The 21,056-nt window shown below is 38.0% G+C and overlaps 1 protein-coding gene across 1 annotated transcript in view; it reads left to right on the forward strand.

Annotated features, from left to right (window-relative positions):
* Positions 1-21,056, forward strand: part of LOC133989379 (CUB and sushi domain-containing protein 1-like) — a 356,447-nt gene that overhangs the window by 290,092 nt on the left and 45,299 nt on the right. The window contains exons 40-50 of the mRNA XM_062428141.1: positions 3,323-3,441; positions 3,815-3,884; positions 4,463-4,579; positions 5,232-5,441; positions 7,501-7,689; positions 7,921-8,098; positions 13,867-14,012; positions 15,570-15,650; positions 17,879-17,992; positions 20,473-20,589; positions 20,938-21,009. Coding sequence (XP_062284125.1) covers positions 3,323-3,441; positions 3,815-3,884; positions 4,463-4,579; positions 5,232-5,441; positions 7,501-7,689; positions 7,921-8,098; positions 13,867-14,012; positions 15,570-15,650; positions 17,879-17,992; positions 20,473-20,589; positions 20,938-21,009 — 1,413 coding nt within the window. The remainder of the gene's footprint in view (positions 1-3,322; positions 3,442-3,814; positions 3,885-4,462; positions 4,580-5,231; positions 5,442-7,500; positions 7,690-7,920; positions 8,099-13,866; positions 14,013-15,569; positions 15,651-17,878; positions 17,993-20,472; positions 20,590-20,937; positions 21,010-21,056) is intronic.

Consider the following 21,056-nt stretch of genomic DNA (forward strand, 5'->3'; position numbering starts at 1 on the left):
CATTGCAGCCAAACCTTCAACATCAAATAACAAGAGTCAGTGACCTGAACTGGTACTGCCTGAGAGAATACACACACAGAGACCCACACTGGAGCACACACACAGACCATACAGCTAGAGGGACATCAACAGAAACACGTAGACTCAGATACAAACATACACAAAATGCTTTTGCTTGTGTCATAATGCACATAACTCCAAAGGAAAGGCCCACAAACACACAGATATGTAGATAGACAAAGGTATGGACATATATATTAACATCATGCAATTACACACATACACACCTGTCAGGTCATAGTTGCGCTTTTTAGTGCTTTGTAGTTGTATTAGCTTAGAATCATTTCTAGATCAATGAACATGTCCCCTTTTGTGAGTTTGTGTGAGAGTTTTAGTGTGTCTCTGTGCGCTTTTCTGTGTGTGTGCGTCTGTGTGTAGAGGTAAGTTCACACTTTTGTGGCTTGATGGTCTGTATTTTTGTTGGCTCAGTGGGTCAAATGACATCACTGTGAATGAAAACCCACAAGAATGGTCACTTTGGGGGACAGTTAATTCTATATTTGTCTTTGCTTCAACGTGTCTGGGGCCCGATTTAGTGAATGTAAAAGGTCTGAGTCCAAACTTTTTTCTACTTGAACAAAAAATATGTTGCTCATGTAGAGCCACCTTGATGATTATAATCTCTGCTTTTACCTTACCTTATCTTACCTTTTCAGAGAAAAACATGTTGTGAAGCAATAAAAAGAAGTGTAGCAAGCGAAAACACAGAAAGGTAGCTTAAATATGGATGATAAAATTCAGGGGGACTAAGACAGAGAGACAAACATAGATGGGCCTTCTATATTTATATATTGTATATTATAAAGCATAATCATCTCTCCTCTTGGTGTTTCTGCCTTTGAGTGTCAGTCAGTGTCTGCTATTTTGTGGCAAAACCAACGCAATGTTTCATAGTGCTAGCCAGCAAGCTGTTATCATAGAAAACCAGTCCAAGTACAGCATGCTGAGCATTGAGGTTTTTCCAAGACCACCTTCAAAAATAATATCACACATCACACCAACATAAGAGCTCTTGTAGGTCTCAGATAGTAATTTTGCTTATCTATAAATGAGTGCTAACACTTGATGAGTGCTAATCAGTAGCAGAATGTGTTCCAGGTTTGCCTGAAAGATTGTTTACATGAGGTCTTTTTTGCTAGGTCCATTAATCACCAAGTTTTGCAAAGGTTGGGCAACTTACCTCTTCACAAGGTGGTGATTTGCTTGTAGCTGATGGTTGATTCTAATCCTCCTTATGTCCTCTTTAGTGAAAACAGCTTATATTACCCCAAAAGACTAGCAGTACATTTAAACAATAGACTTTTGTCGCTGGTTTCCATTTTATGGTCTTTAATTCATGATGAACTATCATGAACTCATATACCTGGAAATACTGTAGCTGCTTCTGGCACGACACTGATTTTTCTCTGCTGTTTTCTGTGTAGCACCATGTTTGTTATTACATGTTTGATTTTACCAGCTGCCAAATTTAGCCACTCAAGCTTACCCAACATTTAGCTAGTGTGCTGTTGAAAGTTCACCATCTCAGTTTAGCAATGTGTCAGCTTGACTAACTGGACAAAATCAAAATAACCTGCACATGAATGAGTGTGGTGAAGATGTTTTCGTCATTTTAAGCTGACTTAAGGACCATTCCCCTAAAGGGTACAGTGAGACATCCCTTCCCTTTGTCTGTCCACAAGTAAACTGAAAAAGAGGTGTAGTATATCTAATCAGTTAGACATAAATGCTGACAGTGTCTAGTTGTAGTCTAGTGGCTCTAGTGAGGTGGTTTGTGGTACTGTCAGCATTTTACAGAGCATCACTGCTGTCTTACAACCAGGGAAAAGAGAGGGCAGTATGCTAGCACAGAGAGAGAGAGAGATGGTCAGCCAAATGGAATAGTTTCATTGATCAGTTGTCATGACAGCCTGCTGATGCTCTGCCTAATAATACACTCTGTGTGTGCATGCATGCGTGTCTCCAAGTTACGGTCTCATGCAGCTTTTTTACTTATGCTCCATCTAAAAAAAACCTGTCCCCCTCACCCTCCTCTCCCCATGCGAGCACAAACTCATACAACAGTCAATCCTGCACACACGCTCACAAATGGCATACACAGGTGCTCGGCCACCTGGATACGTGTGTGTGTTTGTAAGCTCAGTGGGATCAAGTCGTTTTGCTGGTAGGAAGGTAGATAATGAACCAACAGGACCAGACACACAAGCAAATACACACACACACACGCACACACACACTGACACACAAACCTCTTCCCCTCTCTCCCCTTCTTTCACTCCATGTCCCTCTTCCACCCCTGTGTTGCCATGGTAACCGCTCTAGGGCAGTCTCCTGCGGAAGTTTCCAAGTGAAACACACAAGCAGTCACAAACACACACGCACACACACAGGCGCATGCACGCATACACACACACAAACACACACACACACACACACACGAACAGACAAATACACCCCTACTGATGCTATTTGATAAAGGGCTCGCTGCTGTCAAACTTATTAAGGATGTGTTTAACCTTTATTGTTCTGGGAATACTCAACCAAAGTCATTATATTACCTTCACAATTTCTTAAGCATATTTCAAAGAATGCTGTCACCACTGACAAAGTACAAGCTTTTTTCTTGTACTACCTGTCAATTCATAAACAGGCTCTTGTGTATTAAACATTTGGAGAATTTATAAATCCATCTGCCACATTAGGTCGCCATCATATGAATGTAATTTACATATAAGTTTTGAAAAATATTAATTTATGTAGAGACAGTCTTATCCTATGGGATGCAAACAACTGCTAAAGTGTTAAAGTCAAGAAAAAGGTCACGTACAAGTGAAGGACGAAGACAGGAAAAGCAAAGGTGAAGCTTTTCTTGAAAACTAAATCCCTGATTACATGTCACTGTCAGTGTGTGATAACATCGAGGTAGAGGATGACTCTGCAGTCTCCATTGTAGTGGGATGTCTTGTGCTGCAAACAGGAGAAAATTTAGCTGCTACTGTTGTGAACAACCAATAAAGTGAGTTTAGTTGGTCATAGTGATTTTGATAATAACAGTCAAGACAGCAATGTAATTATAATTATCTAAATCTTTAGAAGCAACTTTCTTGTCTGTTTATGGTTGATATCTGGCTCATTTGTCCAAAGAACATGACTTGAGCAAGAGGCAAAGCCTGCACATTAATGTATACATATGAAAATTGTAACAATGAAATGAACATTAGTAATGACACAGTTCACACTGTTTTGCCTTTTTTGTTTTTAGCCGTTGGTCTTACCACCTGTCCAGAGCCGATGATGCCACCAAATGGCATTAAAACAGGAGATAGATACATGGTCAATGAGGTAGTGGCCTTCACCTGTGAACCTGGATACACGTTACAGGTAAAAACAGGCACACTGACCAACAAACAAATGCAATAATATATATGCACATATCTGTACACACTGTATTAAAGCAATGGCTGCTGTTTGTCTGGTATTAAATCTGCAGTGTTTTAATGAGAAGCAGACTAAATGGTGCAAAGCAAAATTTGTTTACTAACACAAACAATTAGCAAGCTTGCGTTTAAATGGAATCTCTGCATTGGCTGCGTCTTTACTTTGATTAAACATACAGCACATTATTGTCTCCGATGAAAAATAAATTCACAATCTTAGAATCTTTGAAATGCTGTCCAACAAAAGTCCATAGAGATTATTTGTTCCCTTTTGTTCCTTGTTTCTTGAATCTAATCCACATTATTTTCACTTTTAGGGCCACTCCCACATTTCCTGCATGCCTGGGACTGTGCGTCGATGGAACTACCCACCCCCTCTTTGCATAGGTAACACACACACACATATACATACACACACACACACACACACACACACACACACACACACACACACACACACACACACACACACACACACACACACACACACTGCTTTGCTGGCAAGATTGTATTATGAATGATCGATGCAATGGGGGAAAAATGTACTGCAGGTGTCAACAAACATTGAACTTTAAGGTTTGTGCAACAAAGTGACAGAAGCCCTCTAGACAATGAGGGATGCAAGAGATGCACAGGTTTATGGTCACATGAGGACAGGATGCTTAAGAAAGCCACTATTTGATGTATTTTTATGACTTATTTTGCATTTTTAGGGCAATTCAAAATTAATTAAACTTTGGAAATCTTTGGTGGCACATTTTAATTTTACATTTTGCTAAATTGGATGTGAATTTTTAAATTTTAGATTCAAGTCAGTAAAGCATAATTTTAACCATTTTTGGCCCTTTTTGCTGTGGTGTAACCTTACTTCTGTTGAAGCAAAGAGGGCAAAGTGATGATCTCTATTGTCCATTGCTTGTGTGTTGCCTGTTTTAACAATGTGTTTGCTGTGCCTGTGTTGTCAGCTCGTTGTGGCGGGGTGTTGTCTGAGATGAGTGGTGTCATCCTTAGTCCTGGTTTCCCTGGCAACTACCCCGGCAACCTGGACTGCACCTGGCAAATCACCCTGCCAACTGGATACGGTAAGCATTATGGGATGCAGGAGAATTCCTAAAAAGATGTTTCACTCTCAGTCCGTCTGGCGGAGTATTTGGGAAACACAGACCTTCTTTTTTAGCACACAATCTGCATCAATAACACATGGTTTATTGAAAGCTTTGCCACATGTTTAATTGGAGGCTAACACATGGTGTGTGCTGTTTAATGACTACAGTAACTGATGTTTTGAACTTGATACTGTTTGTGTGCATGGTTTACATGCTCATGTGTGTGAGGGTCCTTTTAATCACTCTCTCAGACAACTGCTTTGTACAGTATCTTTACTGCAAGTTATCAGTATATAAAAATAACAACATAAAAGAACCAAATAAAGTACCATAAACAAAATAGATGGAAGTATGGAATAATATAAACGTATTGCCCTTGGTCTTTATGCATATTAGTCTCTAAATACATAATTATTGAATTGCACACACTGAGTAATAAAATGTAAACTATTTCTGTATTATTCTCAGATGCAATAAAATAAAATAGGCCAGTAATATGCCATGAAATTAAAAATATGTTTACAGTTCCTCTTGAGTATAAAAACTCATACACTCATAGTATAATTGTTGTATACTGTCATTATGTATTGTATGTAGTCGGTCTTTTGATTATGTGTTTGTATTCCAGGAGCCCACATTCAATTCCAAAACTTTTCTTCCGAAGACAACCATGACTTCCTGGAGGTCAGGGCGGGACCACAGCACAGCTCTGCACTTATTGGACAGTTTACTGGCTCACAGATCCCACCCCCTCTGCTAAGTACTACCCACCTGACAATTATTCACTTCTACAGCGACCACTCAGAGAACAGGCCGGGGTTCAAGCTAACTTATCAGGGTGAGTTCACCTGTGATTTTGACTGATTGTGATTAGTTTTTAGGTCGATAAAAGACACAAAAGTACACAAAATTAAGAAGGATTGTTGGAGGCACTCTTATTTCAGGTAAAAGTTGCCCTAATTTGAATACACACCTGTATTGAAATTGAACCAACTGTTTAGTTTCTCTGAACTTGGGGTAGGGATCACGAGATGGTCGCTGGAATGATTTATAAAAAATTAAAGGTCTCCTCAAATGTTCTGAATAAATTAACATCCAAACCTATTGGCCAAATTACAAAGCCTCCTCAACACCAAGAAATGAAGGACATGATGAAAAATCATATTGAATTGAGGTTTTGAGACTTGATCCATAGATGAGTCATACTAAAGATTTAAAAAACCTTATGGCTTTTCTCTCATCATTATAAGAGATGGATTGTTAGTAAGCTCCTGTGAGAGACTGGTATCTTGTCCAGCAGGCTTTACTTACAGCCTTAAGTGCTTTACATCAAAGACACAAGAGATACACTGTGGGTCTGTATGCCAGCATAACTATAACAAGGCTTTCTAACTTACACATAGGCTAACCCACATTCACATGCACTTAATCTTTTTCCCCTTTTCTCCTAATTTTCAATGGCCAAGTCCACTAACACTGCAGTCCTTGTCATCACTAACTCCCACTGCTGGTGTGGGGAGGGTGTGGATATGTGTCCTCTGAGATAAATGTAGTCACACCAGATGCTTTTCACCTGACAGCAAAGATTGTCACCGGGAGGGTGCAAAACACACAGAGGTTTATGCTATTAATCCCCACTTGTGCTGATTGTGTTGGATGAACACAGTTGGCAGCGGTCCAGCCTGGGTCTGTGCTTCTACCTCTGCACCGCCTGAGCAATACACGTGGAGGTTTTCTAGTGGCCTGGGAATTTTAGCGTACCATTGGCTATAATATTTGGGTGCACATCCATTTTTGTAGGATAGGTGCTGGATAAAAAATAAATTAAATTAAATCAGTGTGAATACTATACACACTGCTATTTCAACATGAATGTTGCTACTAAAACTGACTGATTCTAGTTTTATGTTTCAGTTCTGAGTTTGTAGTGCATGCACTGCACTTTTCAAGACAAAGATGATAAATGTATTTCCTGGAATCTTTAGTTTCACAGCCTCAAGTGCTCCCAACAGCACTGGGCCTGCATTTTATACACTCTCTCTAGGCACTCTTTCAGCCCTTTGGTTTTCTATATCCTCTTATATTTATTCCCCTTGATGTTGCTTCCACATGGGACCCCTACATCTGTCACCATTTACATGATGACCAGTTTATTTTATCAATATTTCTTTATGCTTGGATCTAAAAAGTCCCAGCAGATCTTAGTTCTGTCATTCTCAAGTATCCTTTGTGGGATTTCCCATCTTGACTTCCCTGATTGAGCAGCAGCAGCACAGGTGTTCCTTTACACATCCTGCACCGTTATGCTGTACGCTGTGCCCTAATTGTAGGCCTTCCTCCAATCTAGTGCTGTTTGCACCAACCCTGTCCAGAGTGCTTTCTCTTGTGCTGTGAGGTGCTGTCCTTCATTCTAGCCTTTTTCTAGCTGCTTGTTTCCCAAAGTCAACCACCTGTGCTATCTCTCAAAGGCACATCTAATGGAGGGGTTGGTTTGCCATGACACTCGTGAGATGTGCCCTAAATAGACTTGTGATGTTGACATATCCAAGCAAGTGTTGACATGCTATGCATATGCCAGATAACTGTGTGGGAGGAGAGTGATGAAATCAGTAGTAGTACTGTTGCTGCACTTACTATTGGTGGCCTTTATGGGTCATAGATTTAGTAGATCAGCTGTAGATGAGAAATGGTTTGAATACAATCAATCAAAATGGCCATTGCAGTGGAAAAAATACATATCGGTCTGTGTTCAACTTTATGTTCAACTGTATGTTTATCGGTCTAGTTAACCAAAGCTTATTTCATTTCTAAATTTCCCTAGGCTGTTAAAATTATGCAAATCTGAAATAAGGAGTATTTCTACAATGTCAGTATTTTCTTTTCATCACTCTCTTTAGCCTATCAACTTCAAAACTGCCAGGATCCATTTCCTTTCCCCAATGGCGACATCATCAACAGTGACTACAGCGCTGGCCAATCAATAACTTTTCAGTGCTACCCTGGTTATGTTTTGATTGGACACCCAGTTCTGACATGCCTGCACGGGACCAACCGGAAGTGGAACCACCCGTTTCCACGTTGTGAGGGTAAGAGCAAACAATGACAGTTTTATATCCATATTTTAAACATTTTCTAATATCTGAGGCACTGTGATAACCTAGGAGATGTCTGGGGACAATGTCATTTCCCTTCTCTGTCTCCCCCATTTTTGTTATCTCTCTTCTATTAACTCTATAACCTGATCCTTATAGGGATAGCATGTTAGAAAAACTGACAAATTTGCAAATAGATAATTTAATAACTTTCTGCATTAACAGCTCCTTGTGGCTATAATGTCACGGCTGACAACGGGACGATCTATTCACCTCAGTATCCCAATGAATACCCCAACTCCCAAGACTGTAGCTGGCTCATCTCTGTTCCTCATGGACATGGAGTTTATATCAACTTTACCTTATTGCAGACGGAGCCTGTCACTGATTACATCGCTGTCTGGTAAGTCTGCACACTCACTATTGAATGTACATGCACACACACACACACACACACACACACACACACACACACACACACACACACACACACACACGACCACACACACACACGTACTGTAGCGTACACACTAATACTGTACACACGTATAGGCTTATTTTCAATGTTGCCCTTTATCCTGTGACTGATTGCATCATTGACAGGTAAGTCTTGAATGTACTTAAACCCCCTTTCCTCTCTGCACACTAATTAGAAGTTGTATCAACTTTTGCCTCTATTTTTTATTAAACTCTTTCTTTCCCTCTCTCTCTCACATACACACTCTCACACCTACTTTTTTGGGCATATTATAATGGTTGCAATCTTATCCCTGATATTGATTGTATTTTTATTCATTACATCTTTTACTCAATACAAACACTGTCTTGCCTATACAAAGAATTAGTTGTTTGTGACTTTATCATACAGGGAGATACAAACATATGCATATGGATCTGTTCAAGACGTGGTTGATACACAGGGATCACAACTCCATAGACTCCTAATATATACACACATATACACTCTGTGCTATGCATACGCTGACTCTCCTGCAGTAATAATGGGATTCAGTGTGGAGGTAAGATTGTTATACAGGGAGTGTGAGAGTAATGCATTTACAATGGGACCACTGACCAATTCAATCTATCTCAGTACCATGGCCATGGTAGACCCGGAGAGAGCTTGGGAACTCTGGCAGTAATGATGAGATTCAGTGGGGAGTGGGAAATGTAATGAAAGGAGCTGGGTTCACAAATCCAACGGGACTTGGCTGGATCTGACAAGTTTGGGTCAGCTCAAGAAATGTTGTACTTAATGGTTTCAGTTTGCACCATATTTCCTTTTAAACATAATATTAAGAAGTGGATTTATTAGTAACAAAAACATTAAGTATTATTTGGGCTTTGTCATCATTTGGTGTAGATTTGGTTTAGGAAAGGATTATTGGGTGTTCGAGTAAGGCCAGGCTTCAGTTTTCAAGCTCAAGAGTCAAGCTCTAAGGAGCATGCAGTTGAAATGCAGTCAGTAGGAAAGTAATACATTCATAGTCAGTGACTACTTGCCAGTTACCAGAGCGGTGGATGTAGCTATGGAGAGGCGCAATATCGAGTTATCTTGCAGTAGCAAATGGATTTTGGTCATTCATGTGTTTTTGGCACAGTCCATGGGGAACCAAATTATAAAATCACATTCATAGATTGTAGGGTAGCAAAAGTGTGAGTTTAGAGCACATATGATGGACTGTTGCGCTGCTCAATCCTGCAACTCAAATACATCAATATATTTGGAAGTGACAGGGGGCTTACACTAAAGAGAGGGGTGCTTTTGTCTGACCCAGTGGGATAACATCTAGCTTCCAGGGCCTTAGACAGATTTAGAGTGGGTGATCCAAGGGTCTGCTGCATTACAGCCATGCAAATGGAAGAGCACTGATATCAACATCACTACTCAGATGGGCAAAGAATTAACTCCAAAGAATGGACTGTAGCTGCCGATAGCACCATGAATTGTGCATCATTAGCTATCGCTATCTGCCCTGTCCCATAGTCTGACTCACAAAAGATAGTGTGCTAATGATATAATGGTGCAAACATGCCAATACGGTTTTGCAGTTTTTAAGAGTTTCAGGACCCCCGTTACCCACATTTGGCCTATTTTACTCCAAATGTATGCATATTATCTAATTTACATACTGTATGTGCAAATAGCAAAGGCACTATTTATTCAACAGCACAATTTTCGGATGGATTACATCCTTTGTGGCTGTTTTGTGAATTACACAGTGTCTATTTGTCTCCTTTGCACAGGTTTTGCCGCTAAAGTCACACAATCCTTTCTGTGAATTTGTCCCTGAACATTTTATTGGCGTTAATAAACAGTCTCTAATAGAATATATTTTATGTCACCATATACGGCTGTACATGTGTACTATACACCTTAGTGATTTCAGCACAGGTTTTTCTCTTTTTACAGAGATGCACTCACTGCTCATCTGTGCTTCAGTAGACCCTCTATCATATCTTATATCCTTGTTGTGTGAGGCAGTGTTGTCTTTGGGTCCTTTTGACTTTCCTTGACTAAGCTGAATGTGCTTTCATGTGGAAGGTTGCAGCAATATAAAAGGTGCAGTGGGTTACGAATGGCAGCACAATGACAACAGGCACTCTGGAACTTTTTTTAATGATTGAGTTTGTATTTGAAATACTTTTAATTATGTGCATCAGCGGCGAACTGTTAATAAAACAGGATAACTGAAATTATCTAATTGAACTCATAAGAGTATAAGATTAGGGCCACTGCTTTTGTCATGAATTGGGCATTTGACTGTTTGGATTTTTTGATACAAGTATGTAGAACAGGGGAGTCAAACTAATTATCACTCCAGGCCACATCAGAATTATGTTTTTTCTCAAAGGGCCGGTTGTAATTGTAAGACTGTATAAATGTAACTACTCCTTAACATATTGTTAAATAACTGTTTCTGCATTTGATTATTATTTATTCAAGTATACAAATATTGTACATGTATTTACATAAATATAAAAACATGCAAAAACTAATTTCAGGGAGGTTCGGTGGTCAGGGAGCCACTATCAATATGTGGGAGACTCCCGGAACTTCCGGGAGAGTTGGGATGTCTGATGTATAAACCCATTGCTGTGTTATTACAACACAAATCCCTTTCATTTAAAGCAGCATAGACTTTTATTTTAAGACAGTCAAGCCATTTAAGCTGTCGCTGTCGCCTTCAGTTTGACACATGTGATGTAGAAGATGGGAGGAGACACAATACGCCCTTTGTGAGCTGCTGGGTTGATAAGAAATTGATTGGAAGCATAATTTTAATAGTTTCTATAAATGAGTCATATTGGGTTTAAACAAGCTGACCACATCAAGCCAATTATTGATTACAATAAATCCCATTGTAGAAAGCTATTGGCCAAGGACTTAACTTATCACGTGGTTACTGTACATATAAAAGGTGTATTCTATGTATTAGGCTGTAAATACAAGCGATGAGCATAAGAAGAACAATGACTTCTAGTGTTCATAGAGGATTGCTTTAGTTCAGGCTAAGTCTTAAATCTATGTAGTGCCATCAGTAAGTACAGACTCATACAGTCAAACAAATCAATGAATTAGTTTTTATGATCAGAGGAGGCCACAGCGCTGCTGTTCAGGGCTATGCTGACTTCTTCCTTCACAAGCCTCCCCCTGTTCTGGTTTCATGTCTTTTGCCTTGTGCATTACTATGTCCTGTATATTCCGTATCTCACAGATGTGCGTCTTCTGGTTTCTGCCCTGTATGCCCCTGAGGTTTACGTGACGGCAGCTGCATCCAGATGTCAGGGAATGTAGCCAAACTGTGTCTTTGGTCTGCCACCAGTTGTGTTTGGCTTGTTGCCTGTTATCAATGAACCATTGCTTTCAGTGGCTGATGGATCTAACACCAAAGCAAGTAGTTCATGTTGTACATACACTCATCATAGAGTCCAGTCAATTTGACAAAATCAAATACAGTATTTCTTATTAAAAAAATATTTTAACAATGTTGACAGTATTTTTATGTACTATTGGTGCTTTTTAAGTTCAACAAGAAATGTACTACAAGCTCAGACAGTTACAAAGTTCAACAGCTATGAAGCCTTTCAAGAGATATATAGATATATATATATATATATATTTAAATATTATATTTAAAAATAACATTCTCTTATCATTATATTGCGGTCATATCAATGTGCTCTCTAAATACGTTTTTGTGGTGGATATGCTGTTCTTTTAAACTAATGTGGCACTGATTTTACTTCAAGGGAAAGAAAAAGTAACTACATTACATTACATTAACTCTGTTAATCCTATTCCTACCCAATTCTCAACTGCATTGATTGTGTAAATCAGCCGTAATAGATAGACAAAGTGGAGGGGTTTTTCTTAAATCTTCATTTCCAGAGGTAAGGCTTTTGTAAAACATGTGGGAGACTATCCCGTTCTCCTCCTGGTGATGTTATTTCAGCTGGTGTTGAGATTCACAGCAGCAGCTTTTTTGTTCACATGCTACCATCTTATGGCTTGAAGGCACTGACATCATGAAATGGCTTTTAACAGGAGTGTATTCTCACTTGGATGAGGGAAAGGTCAGTAACCAACTCAAGCTAAGCCCAGATTTTATAAATACTGTTGTAGTATTTCTTGACTTTTCAGAAATAAGTATGAATTATGAATAAAGCCTCCAAGTGCATGTTTTATTAAATCAAGTTGTAGGGTTTGTTGTTTTTTTTTTAGGTACAAGTGTGTGTGTGTGTGTGTGCGTGTGTGTGTGTGTGTGTGTGTGTGTGTGTGTGTGTGTGTGTGTGTGTGTGTGTGTGTGTGTGTGTGTGTGTGTGTTTGTGTGTGTGTGTGTGTGTGTGTGTGTGTGTGTGTGTGTGTGTGTGTGTGTGTGTTGGGGTGGGATGGGATGGGGTGGGGGGGTTGCTGCTGGGTTTGTGTATTTTTCAGGCAGTAAAAGTAGAGCCACATAATTCTCAAATCTCGGTTTTGATTTAAATTTTAAATGACCCAAATAGCACATTCTGATTCACTAAATGAGCTCCAACACCTTCAGAAGACCTTGAATTATTGAGGAGCCAAGAGATCCCAGGCACTCTTCATGAATTAAAATTTTAAAACCCTTGTTTAATCCAATAGCATGTTCATTAAAAACCTAAAACTGGGCATTTAGGAACTTTTGAAAATGTAACCTTTCAACAACATTCAATATTTAATGAGTGAAGTTAAGCCTTTAATCCAAGGGCTTTGTTCAATGAACTTGTTTGAAATGGGTGAAAAAAGCAAAGAAAGGAAGAAAAAAAAACTAAAATATTTTTACTATCCCTTCAATGAAAAATCATGTGAACTGACTAAAATGTATATATAGATAGATATGTAATTAATTGTATTAACAAGAGCTGCTTTTGTTTTCTCTACCTTTCTGTAATTAAATGCAGTCGGAGCTGAGGCAGGCAACATCAGTCAGTTTATTTAGTAGCATTGTATTTGTCATTGATAATCAAATACAACAAAAATGGAGGGGAGCCATCACCATCTCTTTCTTTTTACCATGATGGATTTTCATTATGTTGAATCTACAGAGGAAGTATTTGCGATAATTGTAGAATTTTAATAAAATATACAATATTTTGGGTAGCTTTTTTGTCTGTGGTCAATCAGAAAAATCTATATTTTTCTTCTTGAATTAAGGGTGATAATAAATGATTTTATAATGTTTATATCATGAACTATCTACTAAACGTGTTGTTTGCCCATATTGTCAGTTGTTTAGAAAAAGCCGTTTGTAATTTGCCATTTATTCTTTTGGCATAACATGTTGGCTCAAATTACATACTGATTAATGATTATCTAACACCCTTAGTACTACATTAAAATCATTATACAGGACAGTAGCTAAGTTAGTCTAGTCATTGTTGGAATATGTACTTGCTTAAAAAATCTTTTTAACTATTAAGTCAAATGTAATAAGTGATAACACATGAAAAAAAAAATTAAAGCTGTCTAAGTGGAGATATTATTCACCACGTGGACCTGGGATTTCCCTTGTCATGAATGTGAGTGCCTCATAACTTTCTGCTACTTTAATGCTTTCTCTCTCTCTCCAGCTGTGAATTTTGATTTTGTAGATGTATTTTGTTGTCCTTGTTGCATGTGTTTACTCCAAATGTGTCTTTATTTAGGGATGGACCAGATGCATCCAGTCCTCAGCTAGGGGTGTTCAGTGGAAACACAGCGTTAGAGTCGGCCTACAGTACCAGCCCAAAGGTCCTGATTCGCTTTCACTCTGACTTTTCAACCGGAGGGTTCTTCATACTCAACTTCCATGGTACAGATACACATTGACATACACATTTATATTACCTGCAGTACTGTGTTTGCATTCTCATATTTATGTATATGGCATTGAGACACGGTTACAGATATCAGTGCAGACAAGTATAGGGATAGAAATACCAAGTACCAAGGTTTTTAGTGCCAAAGAATATCAAAATGATATCCTCAATACATAATAGATATTTTTAGGAATTGATATAGTCTTGTATGAGTTTTGGTAGTGCCTTTCAGTATACACTTCTAGCGTCACCTATGTGTTGGCATTAACACTGATGTCCATAACTAGTGAATGAGTATAACAAGGTTAGGCTGTATATGGAGAGATTTTTTCTCTATGAATGGAACCACGTTTCTTCTTTCATTATTTTTCTTTGCTTTATCCATTACCGCACTTCTTTTGTGTAAGTCCATCTCTCATGGTGTTTCCATGATGTTTCTATCTTAACAAGAAACATTTTCTTAGGAATCAATAGTAGTGTGTGTATTCTGATGTGTAGGTTTTGTTGCAGGGGCTGTAAGTTCACAAAGGATGCAATGTCCCGTGCTAAGGATGTGTATTGTGCTTTTTCCAACCTCAAACTGTCTGTGCCTGTGTTTATTTAAAAATGAAGGATATTATTGAAATGCCACCAGACTTTCTCTATTTCTTAAGATCAAAATATGTTTTTGTTCATGTAGAAGTGAATCACCATTTGTAAAGAGATCATCCACACTTGAAAACATCTGTTTACTCATTTTTCACTTATTTCTTTCTCAATGTCAAAGTATCATTTAAGTGACTGAGAAAGAGTACAGAGTTTGGCACTGTTGTTTGAAAATGAATTGAATATGTGATTCTCTGACACCACAAGGCCACCCTGACTGCACCATATTGTTGTGCACTTTTTTTCTTCTTTTTTTGAAAAACACACTATCCAATCGTCAAACCAGCATGTGAATCATACTGATACATACTACATTCATAATGCACTATTCATACTAGATCATAATAACATGCAAATATAAGTGCAAGGTCCCATTTGAATTTGTAAAAAACATGAACAAACTGAGGTTCGTTAAACAACCTTACAGTACAATAAGTACTGGCAGCAAGTAACATTACGTCACACAAATAAACCTTATTTCAAAGTCACACCATACTGCAAGCATGACTACCCCATAGAACTGCCTAGATATTTTGAATAATAAAGATGACAAAGTGCACCCACTGTCCTATACTCTACATGGATGCTCATTCTAACAAGCCAATTATGCTGCTTTTAAAAAAAAAAAGATGGCAATAAACACCTGTGCAGTGAAATAATGAAGAAGGGGAAGCAACATCTTTGTTCTCTGGTTTGCATTTGTTTGGTTCACAAACACTGATTTAACTATAACGGAAAAAAAGAAAAAAAACAAATGTAATTTTGGTGATTTGTTGTAATATCACCCTAACAAAAGCCTCCCTCCTTATTACAAATATGCAAATACATCATTGCTGTAGATTTCATTGCATTGTTTACAATTGAAATCTAGGGAACCTTATTAAGATTTTTGCACTTCTCTCCAGCGTACCGTCTGAAGAAATGCTCTACTCCTCCTGTTGTGGAAAATGCCGAGATAATCTATGAAGACGAAGACTTTCAAATAGGTAATAATCCTGATTCATTTATTCATAACATTCATAACACAAATAACCATTAGGTGACAAGAATCAAGGTACACTGCACTTCATTGGCAATAGACGTACCAAAAGTATGTGTGGATTTAAAAAAAAAAAACAACAACAAAAAAAACCCCCAAAGTAATAGAATATCTTTTAAAAAGTTGTACTGAACTCTCTGGAAAAAAATTGACTAATTTAGCAAAAAAAACACAACCCAAAACGTTATTAGCCTCTCAAAAAGTAGGCAGCATTTTCAGCTTCACCTGATTTGTTGAACCTTCAAATGAAAAACAACTCGTCTGACATGACTGAGAAACTATCTGATCAAGCTCGCAGGAGGTCATTATTCTGCTGATTGTAAATTACTCTACTAATAGGCCACATTCCCTTGCAAATGTAATGCAATCTAAATATAGCATGCTTATGTTAGTATGTCATTATAAATGTTATTTTGCTTTATTAGTGAAGCTGATCCACTTGATCTTAGTGTAATCCATTGAGTATGCATGTAATGCTTGAGAATATGGCCAGTTGCATTGTTAAAATGTTAGTTAAAAAATATACAGTATAATTTATTTTTTAAGTTCTCCTAACCTCACATCTTTTTTTTTTTTTTTTTTACATTTAACAAGTAAATACTTCTTAAGGTCTCTAAAAATACAAGACATTTACTTGTAAACACTGAGAGATACATTACCAATTCTGTTCATTTATCTGTGATAAACTGCATTAACTCTGTTGATTTACTGCACTTCCCAGTGGAACTACAGACCTTAAAGCAGAATGAACCCAAAGTAAACGTAGACTTTGCTGTGATTTAATTGAAATAAATGGATCAAAAAGATGCTGAAATAACTACATAATGATGCCAATTTGATGTTTTCTTCCACGGCTCCAGATTAGAGCAGAATTGGGTGTGAATTGTGTAGTTGTTTGGTATGTGTTTATTGCTCCAGAAATCATTAGCAGCAGCACCAACACGTTTCCAGCTCTCTCCTCCAGAGCTGGTTAACTCTCCACAGCTGTCTGACGACAAGCCGCGTGTCACTCCTCGAGTCCAGACCCATGATACATGCACATTTTTTGCTCAAGTCGAATATTTTCAACTTGCATGAACACACAAATAATGTGAATTATGTGTACTCACATCACACATTTTGTGTATTTATGTCTATTTGCATCTTTACATTGGCTTTGTATATATCCATTTGTGAACACACCATTAGGTTTGATGACCTTTTAGATCAAAGGGGCAAAAAAAAAGCAAACCCCAGCAAGATCCAATAACCCCACCAGTGGCATGGAGAGCGTAGTCTCTTCTGGCAAACTATATGTAATATTAAAGTAATAGTCATTTCCTTTTATATCCAGCAAAGTCAATTGAGTTTTGAATAATTTTTACTTATTCATTTTAAAACAATTAAACTACAGTTACAACTGTAATCTAATACCACTCTTGAGTGTTGATTCATTGGTTCACACTACACCGCAGCAGCACATCTTCATAGTATCAGAGTGAAGTTGTTCCACGTGAGAGTTCGAACCAAGTGAGCGAGTTTGGGTTAATCATACATACAAATCTCAGAAGCCCTGAGAACACTGGAGTGCATGTACTGTGGATTTTACACTCACAAAACCTGGCAGTATGGAGTACCTCAGAGACAGCACTGGCTTTGTTGTCAGTCAGTCTAATAGCCAATTATACAAAATTTGAACAAGCTCAAGGTTGAATGTTCTTGTTTGTTCAGTTTAACTATTTTAAACTTACAGACGCCCCATGCTGAGGATGTCCATATTGCACATCTCCTAGGCAAAGTCTGAGTGAATAAGTCTACTCTCACCTGTCAGTGAGATATAATGCATGCTTCAAACTTTGCCTTTTAAGATGGGAAGCCTGTCAAATTTTGGCTCTCAGAATAGAGCAACATATCTTTTTAAGAGCTCTCTAATTACAAAATAAACATCTTAAAGAATAGGTTTAGATTTGTATAAGCCTCTTTTAACAACAGACTGAGGACTGTGGATTTTTGTGCCTCCATCTTGTGTATTGTATATAATGGCGTGTGTGTATTGAAAAATTCTCAACCTGTCCTTTGATATGATGTGGTTAGGTGTTCTTGTACAATGATGAAGACTGAACTGCGCAGAAATGTTTGTGACAGTAAATGTTTGGTATTGATGTAATAGATGTTTAATCATGTTCCATGTGTTAGGTGATATTGTGAAGTATCGCTGTTTACCTGGATACACACTGGTCGGAAAGGCAGAGCTTATGTGTAAACTCAACTCCCATTTGCTCTTTGAATCCCCGCCTCCAACATGTCAAGGTAAGGCAACTCAGTGTATTTGTGGATCTATGTAAAAATCTGATAGATGAGCCTATGTCTAGAAAATGTTTATCTAATGCTTTAACAAAATGGTGTGATTCCAAAGTTAACCTCAGGTATCCTATTTAAATATTTTCCTCTAACAAATCTGAATACATTTATTCTCACAACTCCTTTTGCTGAGACACCCAAATGAAGGTCTAGCAGCAACAGCAGCAGCAGCAGCAGCAGCTAGTGCACCATTTGTATGTCCACAGAGGATGTGTTCAGGCACAGTGTTAAGTGTAGGGCAGCAGCATTTTGGCAGTGCTCAGAGCTCAACACACAATCACTGTAGTTATACTGTACATGTAAAACAAAGGAAAAAAGACTTGAAGTGTAAAAATATGCTTCAGGTTGCAGTTACATGCAAGTGTATTGTGAGCAGTTACATGGCCTGTGTAGACAGCTGAATTGATCAAAGTATAAACGTATCTGTTACATCAGACATATGTGAGACGGTTTACTGAAAAACATGGCTTCATTTCTTTCTTTGTAGTTTTAAATAATACTTAAGATGTATCCGTGCTATTACTATAACTGCTACTAAAAGTGTGAACCAAATATTTGAAGAATTCCATTGAGAGAAGAGAGCTCCACATACTGTATAGACTGTAGAGTTGTGTTTTGAGCGAAGAGTCCAACACTTTTTTAATATTTACTGTTTTATCTATTTACTTTTACAGAGCTCAGCCTTGTTAGTACTGTGTGATTCTTGCTCTTTCCACTAACACATACAATCCAGCTCAGAATATTTCTCAGGTTTGTCATTTGTCATTTTGGTAAATGTAGAAAATGACTGAACTGGAGTAGATTTAGGGAGATAAGGTTTTAAAAAACCTCTTTAAACAATTTAAAACATTGGAAAACTATAAAATGTTATATTTCAAAGTTTAAAAACATACAGCATACAGTTATTTTACCTTACTGGTACTGACCAGTGAACCTGGTTCACTGTCAAACAGTTTTAATATTGTGTGTTGAAGTTAAATAGATAGATAAAAACCTCTGTAAACATATTCAACTTGGTCATTTCTGCTGATTGATCTCATCTAATTCAACAGTTACTGACACTTTCTTTAACCCTAACCCTAACCCTAACCCTTCTTTCTTTTTATTTGTGAGAGGCTCATGATTTTTTTGCATCAGTAAAGAAGCCTTCTCAGTTAGCAGGATTAATACATCAACATTAGGAAGCATTGGTAAAAGGCTCCTGGTATTTCTGTGAGACAACCAACCCAATTGCTAGAATAAAACCTTGGCATTGTATGTTTCTATAAACTATGGATACACTGAATCTCTGTGTTTCTATTGCCACAATTTAATGTTGAGCACATTATAAGCTTCTCGTGTGTCATTTAACACCACATTAAATGGCAGTTAACATTTGAACAATGATTTTATGGTATGACAATGCGGTTAATGTGGTTAAGGTCTTGTTAGGTTTAGGCACCAAAACCACTTGATTAGGGTTAGGGAAAAGGTCATGGTTTGGGTTAAACTATCCAGTTTTGTTGCCAAAGTAACGTCTGAAAATGTCCCAACATCGTGCTAAAAATACCACAGTGGTCTCTGCTGCCTTGATGCTTTTCCAGCTCTCTGCTATGCAACTAACTCTATGGCCAACCACCCAAACCATATCCCCCTAAAATGGAAGTGAGCATATATAGATGAACATCTATATAGATATCATCTGAACTACGTCACTTTCCTTTTGATACGCTTTGTAGAAATGTTGATATACTTAATTCATTGAGACGTAGAGATTCAACGCATCTGTGGTTTGCAGAAAGGCACAATGCCAAGGTTTTATCTGACACAACAGAATACTGATTTGAACTGACATTATGAGAAGATTATTTTTCTCCAGTGCCGAAAGATGCTCAGCCTTTACCATCATGTTGAATGAACACAGTGTCCTTTCCATTATAAAGCTGGATAAAAAGAAGCCAACACTCTCATAAGAAGACATGCAACCAAAATACCCCCCTCAGACAACTTAGTCTTTAGCTCCTTTTGTGTGAAATCCTGTTACCTCAACAATAATCACACAGAAAGATTGAAAGAGACATCTAGTACCTTGCTAAAAAATGAGCATGTTTTAAAGGCAGAAAACATGAATATGAGGCCGTCAGATACCCCACACTCTGTTTAAGCATCATGACACTTAAAAGCAGTTGCCAGTGTAAGCCAGTTGTAAATTACTAGATAAGTATAAAACCTTAATTTGCACTGTTTTTTGGGGGTTTTTTTGCGTGTGAGTCAGTAAGAGGATACTGATAGTGGGCAGGTAAACAAGAACAGAGCAATAAATGTATGGAAGGGTGGGCAGTGGAAAAGACGGAGAGAGTTTCTTGAAGCTACAAATCTATTAAATCAAACTGGCAAAAGTTGTCACTGTTTTGATCAATCTGACTGGCTTTTCATTGTAACCCCTCCAGCCCAGTGCCCAGCCAACGAGGAGCGATCTTCATCATCAGGAGTTATATTAAGTCCCGGGTTCCCTAACAGCTACCCCAATAGTCAGACATGCTCATGGCTGCTGCGTATGGTTCCAGGTACAGTGTGTGTTGGGGATGTGTACATGTGTCTAGACTGTCTCCACTTTATGTAGGGAAACAAAATACCTGTGTACATTGATTACATGAATACAGTGTGTGTGCGCCAATGTGCTAGACAATTTGCATGCATTATATACTATAGGTACAGAGTGATGCTTGATGCTAATAATGTGTTTGCATTAACTGTACATACATGTATCTGCTCTTTTTGTATGAAGACGTATAAAAGTGTGTGCACATGTCCCATTTGTGCATGTGCATATTTGTGTGTGTTTCTATTCACTTAATATTGCGTACCGCAGCTTTTTGAATGTGGTTGTAAATGATTCTCTCTTGTTTTTCTAGGTTACACCATTAATATCTACGTAGAGATGTTCCACAGCGAGAAACAGTTTGATGAACTGGAGATTTTTGATGGTACACAAAGCTCTCCCTCTTTATTTCTTTTACACCTATACACACAC

The sequence above is a fragment of the Scomber scombrus genome, chromosome 1 (genome assembly GCF_963691925.1).
Source record: "Scomber scombrus chromosome 1, fScoSco1.1, whole genome shotgun sequence".
Lineage (NCBI taxonomy): Eukaryota > Metazoa > Chordata > Actinopteri > Scombriformes > Scombridae > Scomber > Scomber scombrus.